The 17,110-nt window shown below is 41.9% G+C and overlaps 2 protein-coding genes across 3 annotated transcripts in view; both read right to left on the reverse strand.

Annotated features, from left to right (window-relative positions):
- Positions 1–253: 253 nt before the first annotated feature.
- Positions 254–17,110, reverse strand: part of LOC109487264 (kelch-like protein 26) — a 27,304-nt gene continuing 10,447 nt past the window's right edge. The window contains exons 1-11 of one of the 2 annotated variants that reach the window (XM_019791245.1): positions 11,267–11,320; positions 7,703–7,976; positions 6,987–7,188; positions 6,256–6,458; positions 5,782–5,883; positions 4,995–5,242; positions 4,066–4,186; positions 3,640–3,747; positions 2,886–3,169; positions 2,349–2,466; positions 254–1,957 (exon numbers count right to left, since the gene is read on the reverse strand). In XM_019791245.1, coding sequence (XP_019646804.1) covers positions 1,454–1,957; positions 2,349–2,466; positions 2,886–3,169; positions 3,640–3,747; positions 4,066–4,186; positions 4,995–5,242; positions 5,782–5,883; positions 6,256–6,458; positions 6,987–7,188; positions 7,703–7,954 — 2,142 coding nt within the window. In that variant the 5' untranslated portion in view covers positions 7,955–7,976; positions 11,267–11,320 and the 3' untranslated portion in view covers positions 254–1,453. Of the gene's footprint in view, positions 1,958–2,348; positions 2,467–2,885; positions 3,170–3,639; positions 3,748–4,065; positions 4,187–4,994; positions 5,243–5,781; positions 5,884–6,255; positions 6,459–6,986; positions 7,189–7,702; positions 7,977–11,266; positions 11,321–17,110 lie in introns of those variants that run through there. The other variant, XM_019791244.1, reaches the window with a different exon arrangement.
- The window catches only part of LOC109487275 (leucine-rich repeat-containing protein 58-like), a 9,723-nt gene continuing 7,835 nt past the window's right edge, over positions 15,223–17,110 (reverse strand). The window contains exon 4 of the mRNA XM_019791263.1: positions 15,223–15,413. Within this exon, the coding sequence (XP_019646822.1) occupies positions 15,223–15,413 (191 nt within the window). The remainder of the gene's footprint in view (positions 15,414–17,110) is intronic.

Below are 17,110 nucleotides of genomic sequence, written 5' to 3' on the forward strand. Positions count from 1 at the left end.
TGGCAACACTGCTGACAGTAAAGCTACTAGTAATACTGCTACATGTACATTAGTTTCAACTATTGAGTTACGTTATGAAATAAAAGAATACACTAATCTTATGTTGTAGCAATTTCCTAAAACTACAAATCTTTTATTGAGGACTCAAACACATGTACATGAATGCCCCAATTAATATTACACGCACTTAATGAGATGCTGAAACAATTAAAATTCTTAATAAATAGCTTCTCTCACTCACTGTATGATAAAAATAATCTAATAATCTAATTTGCAGAAAAGTCAATTACAAACAATCATATCATATTGGTAGTTTTAGCGTTAACAATTTCATGACATTGACCAGTCACTGATGACCTTGAGCCCAATGAACTTGAATGGCAGAAATGAGAAGTCATAAACTATCAGTCTGACCTTGACTGGGGAATCAATGATGGAGAGATGTGAAAATAACAAGTGATACACATTTGACACGTGTAACAAGCTACTGTGGCGTCATGATGTAGCGAAGGCTGTGTCAACATCATGTGACGATGACATCACTGTTCTCACATGGCTGACATGCCGGGACACTAAACTGACACATACCGGGTAGCTCCTCACCTTCACCTCTGACCCTGACATGTGACATTTGTCACGTTCTCTTCTAGGCTCTTCCAACATCACAGTAATACATACGCAAACATTTCAAATTTTTACATTTCATGGGTGAACGTCTCTACAATATCAGATAGAGTACAATTATGTTAACATCAAAGACTACTACTTGATCTGCCATGAAACAGTCAGTGAGAGTAAATAGATAGTAATTATATTTATATCTTCATTTTAGTCAGTTTAGTCTTTAGGTCCATATCAACAACTTTAACAAACTCCAGGTCTAGCTATCACAGTCATGTAGATAACAGTCATGATTCTGTACTTTCCTATTCAGTTACAAACATACTAAACTTCAGAAGCTACAGATTTACTAATACGTCTGTTGTACTGCAATGAAAGACAAATTTCAGAAAAGTTTGTATCTACATATCTCTAGCGTCATCTTTTCAATATAGTCTGGTGCAAGAGTCAGGTACATGATTCATTTTCCTACGTCAAAAAACACTTTTGGAAAAAGAGACATCCTAAAATCTACATTACTGGAAGATGGACTTCAGAAATGCTTTGGCTTCAAGTTCTGACAGAGATAGAGACAGCCTGTTACAAGATCCTTCGCCAAACAAAACTTACAACTACAAACTTTAAGCAAGAAGGATACTCACCATTGCTTAACCACCTGATAAATCTAGTTTAGATTATTTATAGCATAACCATCCCTTTTGCTATAGCTACAGTTGTCCCTAATCTCCAAGCAGATACTGGGGTGGAAAATTGAGACTTTCTCTGCTTGAAAGTTCATCTATCAGACAGTCGTTGGACAATATCATGTAGATTTTCCATCCTCACATCTTGGTCATCGTGGGGTGCCAGTGTCTCGTGAATGTTGCGTTAGAACCAAGACACCCGCGCAGAGTCCGTCGTAAATGTCGGGTAAATGTCCGACCACGGACCAGGCGTTCGCCTCCATATCGTAACCTTGGATCTCACTGCTGAACTTCCACGTGTTCCAGTTGATCCCGCCCAGGATGTAGATCCGGTCGCGGAACACGGCGATTCCCGCGCCGGTCTGCGGGGAGAGAACCGGCGCGAGGAACCGCCACGAGTCCGTCACGCGGTTGTACCGCTCCATGGTGGCCACGGCGCAACCGCCGATCACGTAGACGTCCCCGCGGACGGAGCACATGTTGTGTCCCGAGCGCGCGTCGTGCATCGGCTTCAGCTGCTCGCACCCCGTCTCAGGGTCGTACCGCACCATGTAGTCGTGGTAATGACCTTCGACCCGCCCGCCGGAGATGTAGACCTCGTCCTCGCACACGCACGCCGCGTGGCCGTAAACCTCAACCTCCAGAGGCTTCACCTGCAGTGGAAAATAGTAACATAAAAAATGTGTATGTGAAAGAGAAATTTTATTATGTATTGATTATATTATTGATGAAACAATAGCGATTGGACATTAAAATCTGTGTTAAGATTCAGTGTTAGAAATACCCATGTGCAGTCTGTATGTTGAAGACATCGACAAAGACAATACTAGATAGAGAGAAAGACAAATTGAGCAATTAGGCTAGGGGTTTGTTTACTAAATCTATAATATACAAGTAAGTTTGTATATCATATCTATAATATACAAGTAAGTAAGGACTTTTAGGTGTGTATTTGCAGAAAGTATTTTTTCCGAATTGCAGAACAAAATTTTGACATTCCGCAGTATTGCAGAATACTGCAAAAAAAGTATTTGTACCACTGACCTGCGTCCAGGTGTTCAGTTCCGGGCTGTACTCCTCGACAGAAGAGAGAATATCTGCCCCGAGCTTCCCTGCGATCGCGTACAGCCGACCACGGCGCGCCACCAGCTGGAAATAGTACCTGTAAATGGTTGAAGAGATTCATTTGTCACGTGTACATCACAGTCTGTAGAATATTCCTCAATCAGTGATGTTTTTATAAAGGTAAAAACACATATCTCCAAATTTTTTATGTCTACTGCACATCTTAATTTGGTCTTGACCTAGTCTCGCAAGACTAGGTCACTCCGTGATCAAGATGTACTATAGACATTGAAAATTTGGAGGTATGTCTTTTTGCCTTTATAAAACTGGTGTGTTACGCCGAAAGGCGGTTATACCGGCTATACAGATACAGATACAGAAAACGTCACTGATTGATAAATATTCTACTAACTGTACCTAAAGCGTATTCACAGTATGACACAATGTATTCCTTTTAAATGTATATGTGCATTAATGCACTAATCCTGACTAGCACATGCTTTCACTCATTCCTACCTGGCCTCCTGCATGGGTGCGATGGGGACCCAGGCGTCAAACCTCGGATCGTACCGGAACCCGGACGCCAGGTGTGTCCCGGGGAGCGTCCCGCCGACCACATACAGGTAGTTATCCATGATGGCGGCGCAGTGGTACTTCCTGGGCGGGCTGGGCATCGGGCGGAGGTTCCGCCAGCGCGAGGAAGCCGACACCAGGCCGCCATGACAGAACATGAGCTCCCGGCTGATGGCCTGGTCCGTTTCCCCGCCGATCACGATCACAGCGTCATCAGTCGCTCGCACCTGGGGGGGAGAGGGAGAGGGAAAACCAGCTAATGTTTACTTGTTTATGATTTGTTTATGATTCCACTCAGAAAGTACAACATTGCAGCCCAAGAGAGAAAGCGTGAGTGTGTGTGTGTGTGGTGTGCGTGTGTGTAAGAGAGGGAGAAAGTACAACAGTGCAGCCAAAGGGCCGAATCGAAGTATACTCTACAATTATATAAAATTCAAAAGTAAAAACGTATCATAATATTCACACTCAAAAGAACATCTTATACTGGTTTCAATGTTCACAAATGACATTGTGTTCGGGATTTGTATGCAGTATGGTAATGTGGTGGTGAAGATCTGAATGTGGTAGTGAAGATCATATGGCTGGCTGTGTTAGTTTCTAAGCTTTCTGCTGAGTGTTTGCCCTGGCTTGGAGGTAGACAAGTGAGTGTCATGGACTCGCGTCACAGACTCGAATAGTGATTTGGCAAACTCCATACCTGAGTCTGTGGAGACTGTAGGGAGTTCTGCCTGTAGGGGAAAGCCTTGTAGGTGAAGGACTCCACCAGCAGAGCGTGACACTTTGGATCCATCATCATGAAACCAACCTGGGGTGGGAAAAAACATGGTTCATTAAGTTCCAAAGTGCATCTTAGAAGTGGGTAATACCCCAATTTTCAATTTTTCTAATGTTCAACTCCTGTGTTTCTCAAGCAATGAGCAAGAATGACGCAGTGGATTGTTCATTCTCTGACAAAGACTGAAATGATGAAAAAACAAGACATCAAAGTTAAATGAGGCTACCCAGATGTAGATGTAGTCATTTGCAGAAATTTGCAGTCCTTGACTTGATGTGTAAAGTTATTGCGCAAGTTGAATGAGATTTCCAATAGTCTAAAAATTTGATAATTTAAATGAAATCCCACCTCCTGCACATTGTCCATGATGTCCCTGTCAGACATGAGAGGGAAGCGCACACACTGCATCACCGTGCAGGCGTCCGGAACCCGAGCCTCGCGATCCGCCTCAATCCACTTCAGCGCAAACCTAAGGATGATGTACTGGTTTATTTATTATACAAGAACGAATGTAAAGTAGACAAACTATGTAATTATATTTCCAAATGTTTCAAAAAGAGAGAAGAAAGGGCAACTAACAGTAGATGATAGGTAGTTTATAGTATTATTGTAATGTATAGATTCCAAGCACTTTACATTAGAATTTAGCGTACCAGTATGAAATACTCATGTTTTACATACTGGATATCCTCTTGTGCATGTTCTTGCCCATCTGGGCAAGAACATGCAATAAAGATTCGTATCATATCATATCATTATATACAACACACATACCATTGCAGCCTTACATTGCTGAATTGGGGCATGATACACATTAAAATTAATCAAGAATGGTTCAGCAACCTGACAATAAAAGGCTACAGTGTCTCATGTACAAAGGTGTAAGAAGGGCTCGAAATTAAAGGTGGTCCAATGGCCACTGACCACTAAAAGTTAGGCTGGGACAGCAAAAAAAGACACTTTTGGGATATTTTTGGGACAATAAAAAAATAATCAACATCAGAATGTCAGCCCTTTTTCATCAGGAAAACGTCACGGCTTTTGGATCCGGAAAAGTCACCCCCAATGTCCTCTCTACACGGCAATTATAGTGTGCCTAGCAGTGAACAGAAGCAAAATTAAGTTAAGTTGAAGGCATACAATATTTCCCCCAAAACAGGTTGGGACAGTTCATCCTGACTTTGGGACAATTGAAATTTATTTTTGGGACAGTGCTGGGACAATAGGAAGAAAAGTTAATTTCGAGGCCTGTGTAAGTGATAGTAGCTCTGTCAAACCTGAACACCTCCAGCTCGGTCGCTCGTATGGAGTTCCTCTCCAGGTAACCAATCAGCTCCTTCTGAGTCAGAGTCTCAAACTTCTCCGTCTCCGAGAAGGTGTGGAAGTTTCTCACGATGAAGTCGTCTGCGAATTCCTTCAGTTCCGTAACGCCGTAGCTCTGAGCGGCGTGGGTGATGTCCAAACAGTTCTCCACCGTGATGGAGTCCTTGTAGTACGTACAGCACAGCTCCAGAACTGTGGGGATCTGTTGGTAAAAAAAATTGCCTTCACTTTTTCGCATATAGATGAACAGTTCGTGTTTATAAACCTGCCTTTCTCCTCTGGTCTCTTAGTGTCCCTGACGAAAGGTAGTGGATGCTACCTGAAACGTCTATTTCCAAAATCATATCCAGTTGCCTGAGTAACATGCTTTTTGGCATATCTTATTAGTACTACCTGGATGTCTAACCTTCATCGACGTATCTGTTGGTAATTCATTATTTTATTGTATATTGAAGATCTAACAGTACATTACTATGACTTTCAGGAAGCCAATCTTTTTACGACGATCAACACATAGTACAAAATATGCATCTTACATAAAACACTTACTAACAGAGCATACTTATATATATTAATATATGATAATGATATATTCCAGTCACATACTGAAAACACAGTGAACAGATTACACCTCATCAGTTAATGAAAACACTAGTAAATGTAAATGACAATTCCAGGTAAAAACTGTCGTTCGAACTTCATATTGCGGAGAAAGCATATTTTGTGAACAGATAGAAGGACCTGTAAGTAAGCTGCCACGTTGATGATGTCTCCGATGTTCTGGGGACTGAGTCCGATCTGGCCACTGTAGATGAAGTCTATACAGGCCTCCAGGGCAGATGCCTGCATACAAACAATGTACAACGGTTCATTATTTCACAATTACAAGTACAAGTACAAGTAAAAAATAAGGTACAAATTGGGCTGTGGAGTATGTTGCACCTTGCAGCCATAGGTACATGTATCAACATAGCACATAAACATAGTTTCCAAAATCATGGTGCCGTGACATCCTAAAATACCAGTAAAACATAAAACAATAACAATAAATACATCTGTAGGCTTCAAAAGGAGAATGTACAGAGTCATTCAAAAATTTGCCTAGGTATGGTATGGGCTTGTGTTATAGCGCTTGGTGTGTGCACCCTGTCCCTAAAATTACCTCTAAGTTGAGGTGACTGTACAGATCTGAGTTGTATATGTGTAAGACGATACCTTCATGCCATGTAAGACGATCTCCCTCTCCTTGCTCTCCTTGAGACTGCCCGTGAGCATGGCCCTGAAGTAATCGCTGCAGGCGGCCAGCACGGCGCGGTGGGCCACAAACTTCTGCTTACAGGAGATCAGCAGGATATCACACAGCTGACCACTACACCGCAGCGCGCTCAGGCCCTTCAGGATCTTCCTACTGTGCTCTCCTGGATAGGGATAATACATGTAAGATGATACAGGTGTGTGTAAGATGATACATGTGTGTGTAAGATGATACAGGAGATGAGCAGGATGTCACACAGCTGACCACTACACCGCAGGGCGCTCAGGCCCTTCAGGATCTTCCTACTGTGCTCTCCTGGACAAAATAATTCAGCAACATCAAATCAATACCATAGAAGCCATAGACAAGAAAACTGTTACTCAAGCAACTGGACAGATTTTGGAAACTGTCAGACATTTTACGAAGCATTCATTATTTTTAATCAAGTAGCTATCAATTTTCAATAGTTGAACCAAAGACCTATGGACATATTGTTATGGACAATGACTTGTATCAATATATCATATTTTATGTTTCTACTCAATGTTGTCATGTCTAACGTTTCTCTCCTGACAGAACATAACATGTCTTGCCCTGTACTTGCAGGACCCCCTCAGAAATCAACTCAACTGTCTTGCGAGGAAATAAATAAAATCTATTGAATAATTATGGCACGGAACTGTTTCCAAACCTGAGTCGTGGTCCAGCTTGGCACTCTCTGACCCTCCCTCCACGATGAAGTCGTAGCAGGCCTGGACGATGGGCGGGATCTGGAGGCAGCTTGCGACTCCGAGGACCTGCTTCACGTTGTCATCATTAACCTCTGTCTTAGAGGCATACAGCATGTCCAGGAGACAGCGCACACCTTCCACTGTCACTCCCTCCAGCTCAACCTAAAGGAACGAAGGAAGGAATGAATAAAGGAATGAATGAGTAGACAGCTGGCCACACCCAGTACCTGCTTCACGTTGTCATCATTAACCTCTGTCTTAGAGGCGTACAGCATGTCCAGTAGACAGCGCACACCTTCCACTGTCACTCCCTCCAGCTCAACCTAAAGGACGGAAGGAAGGAATGAAGGAATGAATGAATGAGCAGGATCTGGCTACATATAGCGACGAGAAGCAGAACTCCAGTCAAAAGCTCTGATGTCAGAAGTTGTATGATGGACACGAAACATGAGCAAGGTAAGAGACAATATTGGTTGTGTAAAAGAACACCCCTATATACAGACCTTGTCCTGCTTGCCTTCAGTGATTGCGCTGGTGAGCAGAGCCTTGAGATAATCGCTGCAGGAGGCCAGCAGGGCCCTGTGCAGGCTGAAGCTGCTCTGTTTATTCTTACTCAAACACATTGATGTACAAAGGTATTACAACATAATAAAAACGAAATATTCTGGACCCAGACCTTGTCCTGTTTTCCATCAGTGATTGTGCTTGTGAGCAGAGCCTTCAGGTAGTCACTGCAGGAGGCCAGCAGGGCTCGGTGCAGGCTGAAGCTGCTGGACTCGGAAACCAGCGTGAAGTCACACAGCACGCCCCCCTCCCGCAGACTGTTCAGCCCTGACAGCACAAACTCTGGGTGCTTCTCCGAGAAAAACTCCTCCAACTCCTCCAGCTCAACATCCACCTGGTCAGGAGGCAACTCTTCAGCTTCCATGGTGCATCACTAAGTCTTTACTCTGTAACAACATACAACAGTCTTCACTTTACTGTGGAACAACATATAACAGTCTTCTTCAGCATCCATCCTCATCACTTTACTCTGTAACAACATGTACAACATGGTCATTCTTTCAGTAGCAACATACAACATTCTTAGGAATCGGTGCATCATTTTACTCTGGAACAACATACAACATCATCAGACATTCATCCATGGTACATCACAAGTCAGGCATCTCTCGGACATATCAACATACATTGTACATGTACAACATGGTCACTCCTTCAGTATTCACTCCTTCTGTAACAACTTAACAGTCTTCAGCTTTGGTGTATCACTTTACTCTGGAACAACATAGTACAATATAACAACGAACATGGTCACTTCTTCAGTAGTTTCAGAGAGATGCAAGTTTTCCTACATGCCCTCAGCTTCATGTTGACAGCTTCTCGTTTCATTTTCTTGTCAACATCTGACAACCAAGGAAATAAGATGGTTTGGCCTTAGAATCCTATTCACTCAAGTATAAGCTGACTACATATATAGCTACATCTCAACCTGTAGACAAAATGCCCACCAGCAAACATGCATCTCTCCAGCCTTCTCCCTGCTGCCTACCCAAATGTAACCCTGGACCAGCACAAACCTGGTGCTGAAAGGATTCAGGACATGTGTGAGGAGATCAGCCTCAAGGCCAGGGATGGTTATGGCGTCTCAAAAAGCAGCAGGTTTTGTACCCTTACAGATATATAATCTGTCACAGGTGCTGAATCACAGCTATATCAATATTGGCTAGCCAGAAGTCACCCAGAATGCTAACCTACGAGGAGGCCCGCGGCACCTGAAGATATATGGCATAAACATGTTCATAAATGGACAGCAGATTTGCAACTTTGATTTTGAATGGATGAATGAATGAATGGTTTATTTGATAATTTTGAACAGATGTGTAAAGCTAGAGGCTGAATTGCATATAGTACATGTATCTTTTAGTTTTACATATTTCAAATTTGAAACTAAACACCTTGATTTTCATATGATGAACAAACTTTCAATTACATGTACATGTGTGCAATGGGAATTCCCTGATGAATATTCTACCCTGGTAGCTCAGGCCCTGCCCCAGGCCTGGTACATGTTATGAATCTGGGTCTTACCTCCCCATCACAGCTCTTGTACTACACATAAGCTGGTTTTCTTCAAAGAGGAACGGGACCGTTTAACGGTAAGAGTAAAAAGAAGGGACCAAAGCACTCTGTCTCATGATGAATAACACCAGTGACATCTTCATACAGACATCAGAAGACTCCAAAACAGTTAAGATCCTAACTGATGTATGCAGAAAAGACAGGCAAATTCTCACGATGATCCTAGCTTTATGTTTTCTGTATGAAGAACGATCGATGCTGCATGTCAGATTGCCAACATCACTGGCATCTTTATACAGAGTGAGACATCAGAAGAACACCAAAGCAGCATCTCCTAAACAAGGAAGCTGATACATGTGCAGATAAGACAGGCAGATTCCCCTGATGATCCTGGCTGTAAGTTTCTTTGTGAAAGATGTCAGATTGCCAACATCACTGGCATCTTTATACAGACATCAGAAGACACCAAAGCAGCATCTCAAAACTGATGTTTGCAGATAACACAGGCAGATTCCCTCGATGATCCTAGCTGTATGTTTTCTGTATGAAGAATGCTGCTGCATGTCAGACTGCCAACGTCAGTAGCATCTTTATAGTATACAGACTTAAGATTAAGAAAGACATTAATTTAAAGCAGCAGCTTCTAACCTAGGAAACTGATGTGTGCAGATGATACAGGCAAATTCCCTCGATGATTCTGGCTGTATGTATTCTGTATGAAGGATGCTGCATGTCAGATTGCCAACAGAAGCTATCTTTCTGCAAAGCCATTTTGGCAGGAGTCATGTCTCATGATGTTGCTTGCAGCATTCAAGACTCTAGAATGTACAATCTGCATTAATATAGCAGTTGATCAACATGTGTGTTTTGCCTGAATGTTTACGAAACTGACGTATAGAGAATAGATACTGGTACATGAGAAAAGGCATTTTCAAAACATACATAATCTTATCATGATGAACTGTCATTTATCATGATTCTAATTATGATGTTACATGTAGACCCTATTCAAACTGCATTACAGGACTATATACAGACCTGAGTTGAATAAAATAGATTAGAAAGACTGTGATAGTCAGTCAGTATAATACAGACTATGACATTAGAATGTACATATGATATGGTATGTACATGTATGTACTGTCAGGAAGACGAAATGACAAAAATTAAAAGATCAAAAATCCGAGAACCAACAAATTGAATTGGTGTGGCCTTTAATAGCTAGATTTTGTTTTGAAATGTCTGAAAAGCAAAGAGATACTGTAACATCAGAGAGGCTGTACATGATCCAGAGGTTGACAGGAATAGCCCTGATGATACCCGACACCCAGGCCGGCTATTTTAGGCTGCATGTGGAGAGACAGTAAATCTACAGACATGACAGGGATGGGCTCTGACTCGGACCTATTCCATTACCAACATATCCTCTGGCCTATATGTCATGCATGGCCTAGTCTATACATGTATGTCATATATTGACTATATGTCAGTACATTCAGCACTTAGGGGTGGGTACTGGTTAGGTTTGATCATTTTCAAGTCCAGATTCAGGTCCAAAGGACTTAGGTTTAAGTCTAGACCTGAACCTGATTAATAGTAAAACAGTTAGTACTACATCATATTTTTGAGACATGCGTACAGCCTCTGTGAGTGTGAGCTTGCATGAGTATACATGTAGGTTAATGTGAGTGGTACAGATACATTAAATTATGTATGAAAGGGTGCAAACCTTGGTGAAATGGCATTTAGATTAGAAATGTTGTGGTAAGTTGCTAACTGGTGTTGTGGAAAGAGGAATACATATTAGGAATCAGAGGCAACTACTCAGTAGATAGAGAGTTAGCTGTTTGTACTAGTATCTGTATAATTTAACCAGCACAACCCCAGCTTCACAGGCACACAGCATTGGCTGGTTATATCACACCAAATGACCTCAGTCACACCTAAACCAGCCATATCTAAAACTGTAGCTGAGTAGAGTATTAACTCTACCTACCATTTACAGCTACAGCTATCAGATGAAGAGGACCCACTGTTATCCCCATTACGGGACACCCTGGGCTGAGCCACGAGTGTCAGATTACCAGTCAACCGTCCTGACATGCGGATTCTGAGGAAACGTACCCACAACCTCTCAAGCAATGCAACTGCTACGCACCTCAAGATTAACCCTGAGTGTTTCACACCGGCTTCTCGAGACTGAAGAATCTTCTCTGATCCCTAGCTTCTCTCTCTCTGAGGGCCTGACGGTACTTGTACACCCGGGGGAGGGCTGGAGTATGAGATCAGGAGATTATTTATAGGTTCACAATTATACATAACATTCCCTGTGGACTGGTGTGGGCTGGTGGGAACCGGGATGGGGGGGGGGATGTCGTCGTGGCAACAAGAAAAACAGCCCTTCTGTGATGTAACAGTGTGTTTGATAACAATGTTTTTTCTGCCAAGATTCTGTTTGCAAACAACTGCAAGGAGCAAAATGTTAATGAGGAATTTTGTGTGAAACATTTGATGGAATTCTGTGTGAAACCTGACAGAATTTTGTGAAGAGGAAAAGGAATTTTGTGTGAAACATGAGAGGAAAACGAAGGATTTGCCCTGCTGTTAATTGGGTGTTCTGGTATGTCTGCCACTGAGTTGACAGACATGTTCCCTCATCATACTGTGTACAAACACTACTGTACTGAACATCTGTAGATACATTTGTATAGTGCAGTAGCAAGTTCAGGTTCTGAAATTGAAGAAAGTCAACTAACTTGTGTTCCCAGCTGGTACAGCTTTTCCATCTCTCAATGCTGTGGTATAATGGTATATTGACATCATGGCTCCTCACAAATGTATGTTCACATAATACAGTAGCTTTGGAGCTATTATAGGCCTGTTTTATTTCACCCTTCACTTAACATTTTTTCTGAAAAAATCTGAAAACCAGTCAATTGAATTGGTGCAGCCTAGGGCTTTTCTCAACCAGATTTTCAACCACGTATAGATGAATGGGATAACAGAGATGTCCTTTGATCACTTTGAACTGAACAAATGCTAGCAGAGTCTTATCATCATCAGTGATATACTAGTATCTGATCAACTTAGATTTCTTTTACAACTTGTTGTCAAGAGTGACATTCATTTATCATTTGACATTCTTATTTATTTGAAGCTTCTAGTTTGCAAATGACTCTGAGCTGCGTGGCATGACTGTCTTCAGGGCAGCTCAACTGGCCAATACATCACATGAACCCTGACCTGGTGACAGAGACGTTCATGGAACGCTCAGGAATTCGTGTTGCATCATTCAGAATTCTCCCAAGGCTAAACTGTAGGAGGGCCTGCATGGGGGAGGGGGTAGTGATTACAAATTACGCAAAGTTTTGAATTACGCTTAAGTCTCAGAGCTGATAATAAAAAACTATGCATTACGGCTCATGTACTGATTGAAAATTATTTTGATTTTAGGTGGCTGCCTACAGATTACAAGGACTAAAAGGGCCTGATTAAGGCATACAGGCCCTCCTATAGTTACACCCAGGCCATGCCCTCCTGAGTCAACAGTTCTGAGAAACCTGCTAAATCAGTTTCATTCACAAGCAGCAGGATTGTAACCCTCATGGTCTGTCTAACATGTACACTCGAACTTTATGTGTGTACAGTACCCCATTCAATTTATACTAATACTATTATAAATTATACTGGGGTGAATGGGAAATGTCTTGGCTTTTCAGAATTCTATGCAGATCCCCCAATTATCCCATAAGCTGTGATGCAAATAGCACTAAGTCTTGCAATTAGCCTACAGGCACAAATTCACAATCAACTTTATACAACATGTTGCACATTGTGGGTTCTGATATTGAATAGCAGAGAAAATTTTAGCGGCCACCAAGTACTGTACTAACAGTGCCACCTAGCACCAATGATGGATACTGCAGTTTAGACCAAAGATTGACCAAGACTCCTCCTTACCATTCTTCATGGGATTTCAAAATTTTTTGGCTTATAAAAACAGAGAAAACCTTCTGTAACTTCTTTCAGACAAGAGCTCTAGTTATCATCAATGATCACAAAACATTGCTGAGTGCATATCATGATTTATTTAGAACATGGACAAGGACATGCTAAACTTAAAGGTAGATTTTGGCAATTTTACAAAAATACATATGAAAGAATTCAGTGTAACCCTATTCTATACAAGTTTCACAAGACATACACTGAACACATTGATTTACACATGGTACAATTTATAATAATTCTATTAACAGATCAAAGGTATGGCATTGTGTTGGTAAAACATACAACTGTTCAAATCAACATTGAATCCATACATCTAAGATCTAAGTATGCAACAACATTCGTTAAAATACAGGTGGCCAAAAGTAACCTCAAGTGTCTAAAAATCTTTAACAAAACATCACTAAAATGTGGTTGAATTGCACATGCCTTTACAATTGCAAATCACCAGATAGTAATTTTTTTAAACACTGGCAGGTGTGACATGTACAAAACTTATAAACAAGGCTTACGAAGATCTTAAACAAATTCAAAACAATAATTCTGTTACACATGAAACTGTATCAAATTCACATTTTTGTTTTTCTGAGGGGAAAGTCAGTGCCTATGTGATACACAAACTTGGGACGATTGCCACCTAAAGGCTAAAGATAACCTATTTAAGGTTTTGTTACTGATTTTAACAAAAATGTACCTCTTGTAGAAAGGTAGAATTGCACATGAGGAAACAGTTGAACATGTCCAGTCACTGGAATTGTCTGTTAGCCCTTCAACTTTAGAGAAGAAAACCAAATAGACAACAAGGTTACTGAGGTGTCCATATAACATAGTTTGGCAGATTGACAATATCTGTGTAATCTGTTGTCACATGTAAAATATAGATTTTTAACCAAAATTGCTAAATATAAAAACATCTCGCTCAGTGCTGAACTCCCAACTAACTTGATGTCAGGTAAAAAGGTGCAAGTTCCACAGTTTTTTCACTCCTTCTCTCCTTTTCTTCTTCTTCTTCTCCACCACATCATTGGCCTTCCATTCTATTGACTCCTGTGCTTTCTATTTCTAAGTCATTCATTGCAGCAAACAGTACAATACAGTAACTTCAGTACTTCAGAAAGCGCCCCCTGTGGAGGGTTACTGGAACTGCAGACCAACAGCCAAAGACTTGAGTTTGACTTTTTCAAGGCCGTCTTTGGCAGCACCGGCACATTTTGAAGACATTACTTACATTTTACACTTTCTTTGTCCCTCTTAAGGCAGATTGAGTATCAAAAAGTCAAGGACACTTACAGTTGAAGACAAGGCTAGCTCGGACCAAAAACACTTCCTTGGAGACATACAGCCTAAGAACTTACTGTAGACATAGCTAATGAGGGTGACATTCCACATAGTTTAGCTGTACTCTCTACAAAGACCTACAAAAGTACGCATTTTTTGTATCTTTGTCATGAACAATCTTTGGAGTGAACATTGTCTCTTACACACTGTGGAAAGTGTCTCCTGGGGTGTTACTGAGTGGTACAACTACAAGACATGGATCGCTCAGATATAATACTACTTTCTTGAAGACACTCACAGCATAAGACATGGTTATCCAAGGAGAACTTTCTAAGACTCCAGGCCATACCAGGAGAACTTTCTTGAAGACACAGTTACAGGACTGGGCGCGGTACAGCGAGGGGAACACAGGTACTGCTGCAGGGGCAGCCGGTACTTCCCACATCTTTGTCATGAACAGTCTTTGGAGTGGACATAACTGTCTCTTACACACTGTGGAAAGTGTCGTCTGTACAAGACATGGCTCGCTCAGATCTAAAACTACATTGTACTAAATCTTGGAGACACTATCAGCCTAAGACATGGCTAACCCAGTAAAACTCTCTTGAACTTGAAGACATGGTCAGCCCAGTAGATGTTTCTTGAAGACACAGTTATCCCAGAAGAACTTTTTTGATCTTGTCCGGTGGGACGACCCCTTCCTCTTCAGACTAACTGCCAAGTCTGGACATGGCTAGCCCAGGAGTATTTTCTTGAAGACATAGCTATCCCTGGAGTGCATATACGTTCTTGAAGACATGGCTAGCCCAGTAGAACCTTCTAAGGCATGGCCTAGCCCAGTAGAACTTTCTTGATCTTGTCAGGTGGGACGACCCCTTCCTCCTCAGACTCTGACTCTGAGCTGGTGACAGGACTAGGCGCGGTGCAGCGTGGGGAGCACAGGTACTGCTGCAGGGGCAGCCGGTACTTCCCACAGAAGTCCACAAACTTGATCTGCTTCACACGGGCATCAAAGTACACACCTGCAGGGGAAGAGCAGAAACATAACGTTATAATTACACTGTTACCTTTACAGAACCTTTGTTTTAGCTCCTTATTCTACTTCTCACAGAAGTCCACAAACTTGATCTGCTTCACACGGGCATCAAAGTATACACCTGTTTGGGCAGGAAAATTACTGGTCATTATTTACATTGCATATTGTAACATTGGCAGAAGGACAACAATCCCAACATTGTCCTTGCAACATCACAATAATGTCTTCACATGTCAATGTAGCATCTAGACAAGGGCTTCTTGTAAAAGAAAAAATTAAGTAGACACCTGTAGGGTGGGGGGGGTGGGGAGAAACATAATGCAATATACCGGGTACACACCCTACACTACAGCATGTATAGCCAACACATGTGACATGTTAAAGTAGATTGTGTCTTCTTGAACATTAGCAGTAAAAGTTTGTTGTTTGCAGTGTCTAAGTGTCTTGTGACATGTTCAAACATCTTGCCTTCCTGTGTTAGCTCTGTCTGACCTTGGGAGGAATTCTTAACCTCACAGCTGGGGTGATTCGGGGTAAAGGTCGGACACAAGGTCATGCAGGAGGGGAGGCAAACGGAAATCCTGTGGATTAATCACTTTTCTGGCCAAGTAAACCTGCTGGGGTGACTTAGATAATTTTGCCCACCTGCATTGTGATTAACACACTAACACAGTGCCCTATTATACCCAGAACTGTGTCTAGGATTAGGGCTAGGATCAGGGACAGTTCTGTATAGTCCATGTGTATCCAAGAACATAGATTTGTCCTAGGTACAGTTCTGGATATGCGTGGACTACCCAGAACTGTGACTAAGCATGGTTCAGAACTTCTGGAGAAAGTACGGCTCTGGATAAAGCACAGTTCTGGATACAACAGAGTTATGCCTTCAGGCCACCAGAGATTACTACAATGCTGACTGGCAAGAACTGGATTTCCTACAGGGGTCACGAAAGTTCATGGCCGTGGGCTGCGTCAAACACACTTGGAGGTTGTTAACCTTCTCCCTGCTGCCTGACCCCATAACTTTACCCATTTGGTGCTGAATGGCTACATTAGCAGGCTGAAGGTTAAGTGTTGAGGGAGGCATTCATGCCCTTTTTTTTAAAGGTGTAATCAAGCCTTTTTAGTCTTCGTACTCCATAGGCGGCTTCCCAAAAATCATTGTAATTAGTAATAGTACATTAGCCACAAAGCGTAAAGTTGTAATCGAGTCTGAGACTTTAACGTAATTCGTAGTCGGCGGCAAAAATTTTGCGAAAGTCATAAGTACTACCCCCATGCAGGCCATCATTGAGGAGTGAGTTGAAGAGCTTTCTACACAATGTACACGCAACAAAAAAAGACAGGGTGTTTTGACTGGGCAGCAGCACTAGTATTTGTTGTTGAAGTCTGACAAGCACTGTTTTGTGCTGTCTTTCAACATCTACATACAATGAGAGCTCACTCAAATGTCGCATTGGTTGGATAACTTTTAGACACCTACACGATTTCTCACGGAAGCATACGTGCCTTGAATTAATTTTCAGCTTTTTGTTTAAAGCACTTCACTAGGAATATGTGTAGATGAAGCAAATGTTTTGCTGCGTAAGGGCTCTTATCACCGAGGCATGTCCAATCAACATGAAACACACAGGGTCAACAGTTCTCCTGATGATGCAATACCAGCCCAACTCCACCCCCCCC

The sequence above is a fragment of the Branchiostoma belcheri genome, unplaced genomic scaffold (assembly GCF_001625305.1).
Source record: "Branchiostoma belcheri isolate BF01 breed outbred unplaced genomic scaffold, Haploidv18h27 scaffold87, whole genome shotgun sequence".
NCBI classification, from domain to species: Eukaryota; Metazoa; Chordata; class Leptocardii; order Amphioxiformes; family Branchiostomatidae; genus Branchiostoma; species Branchiostoma belcheri.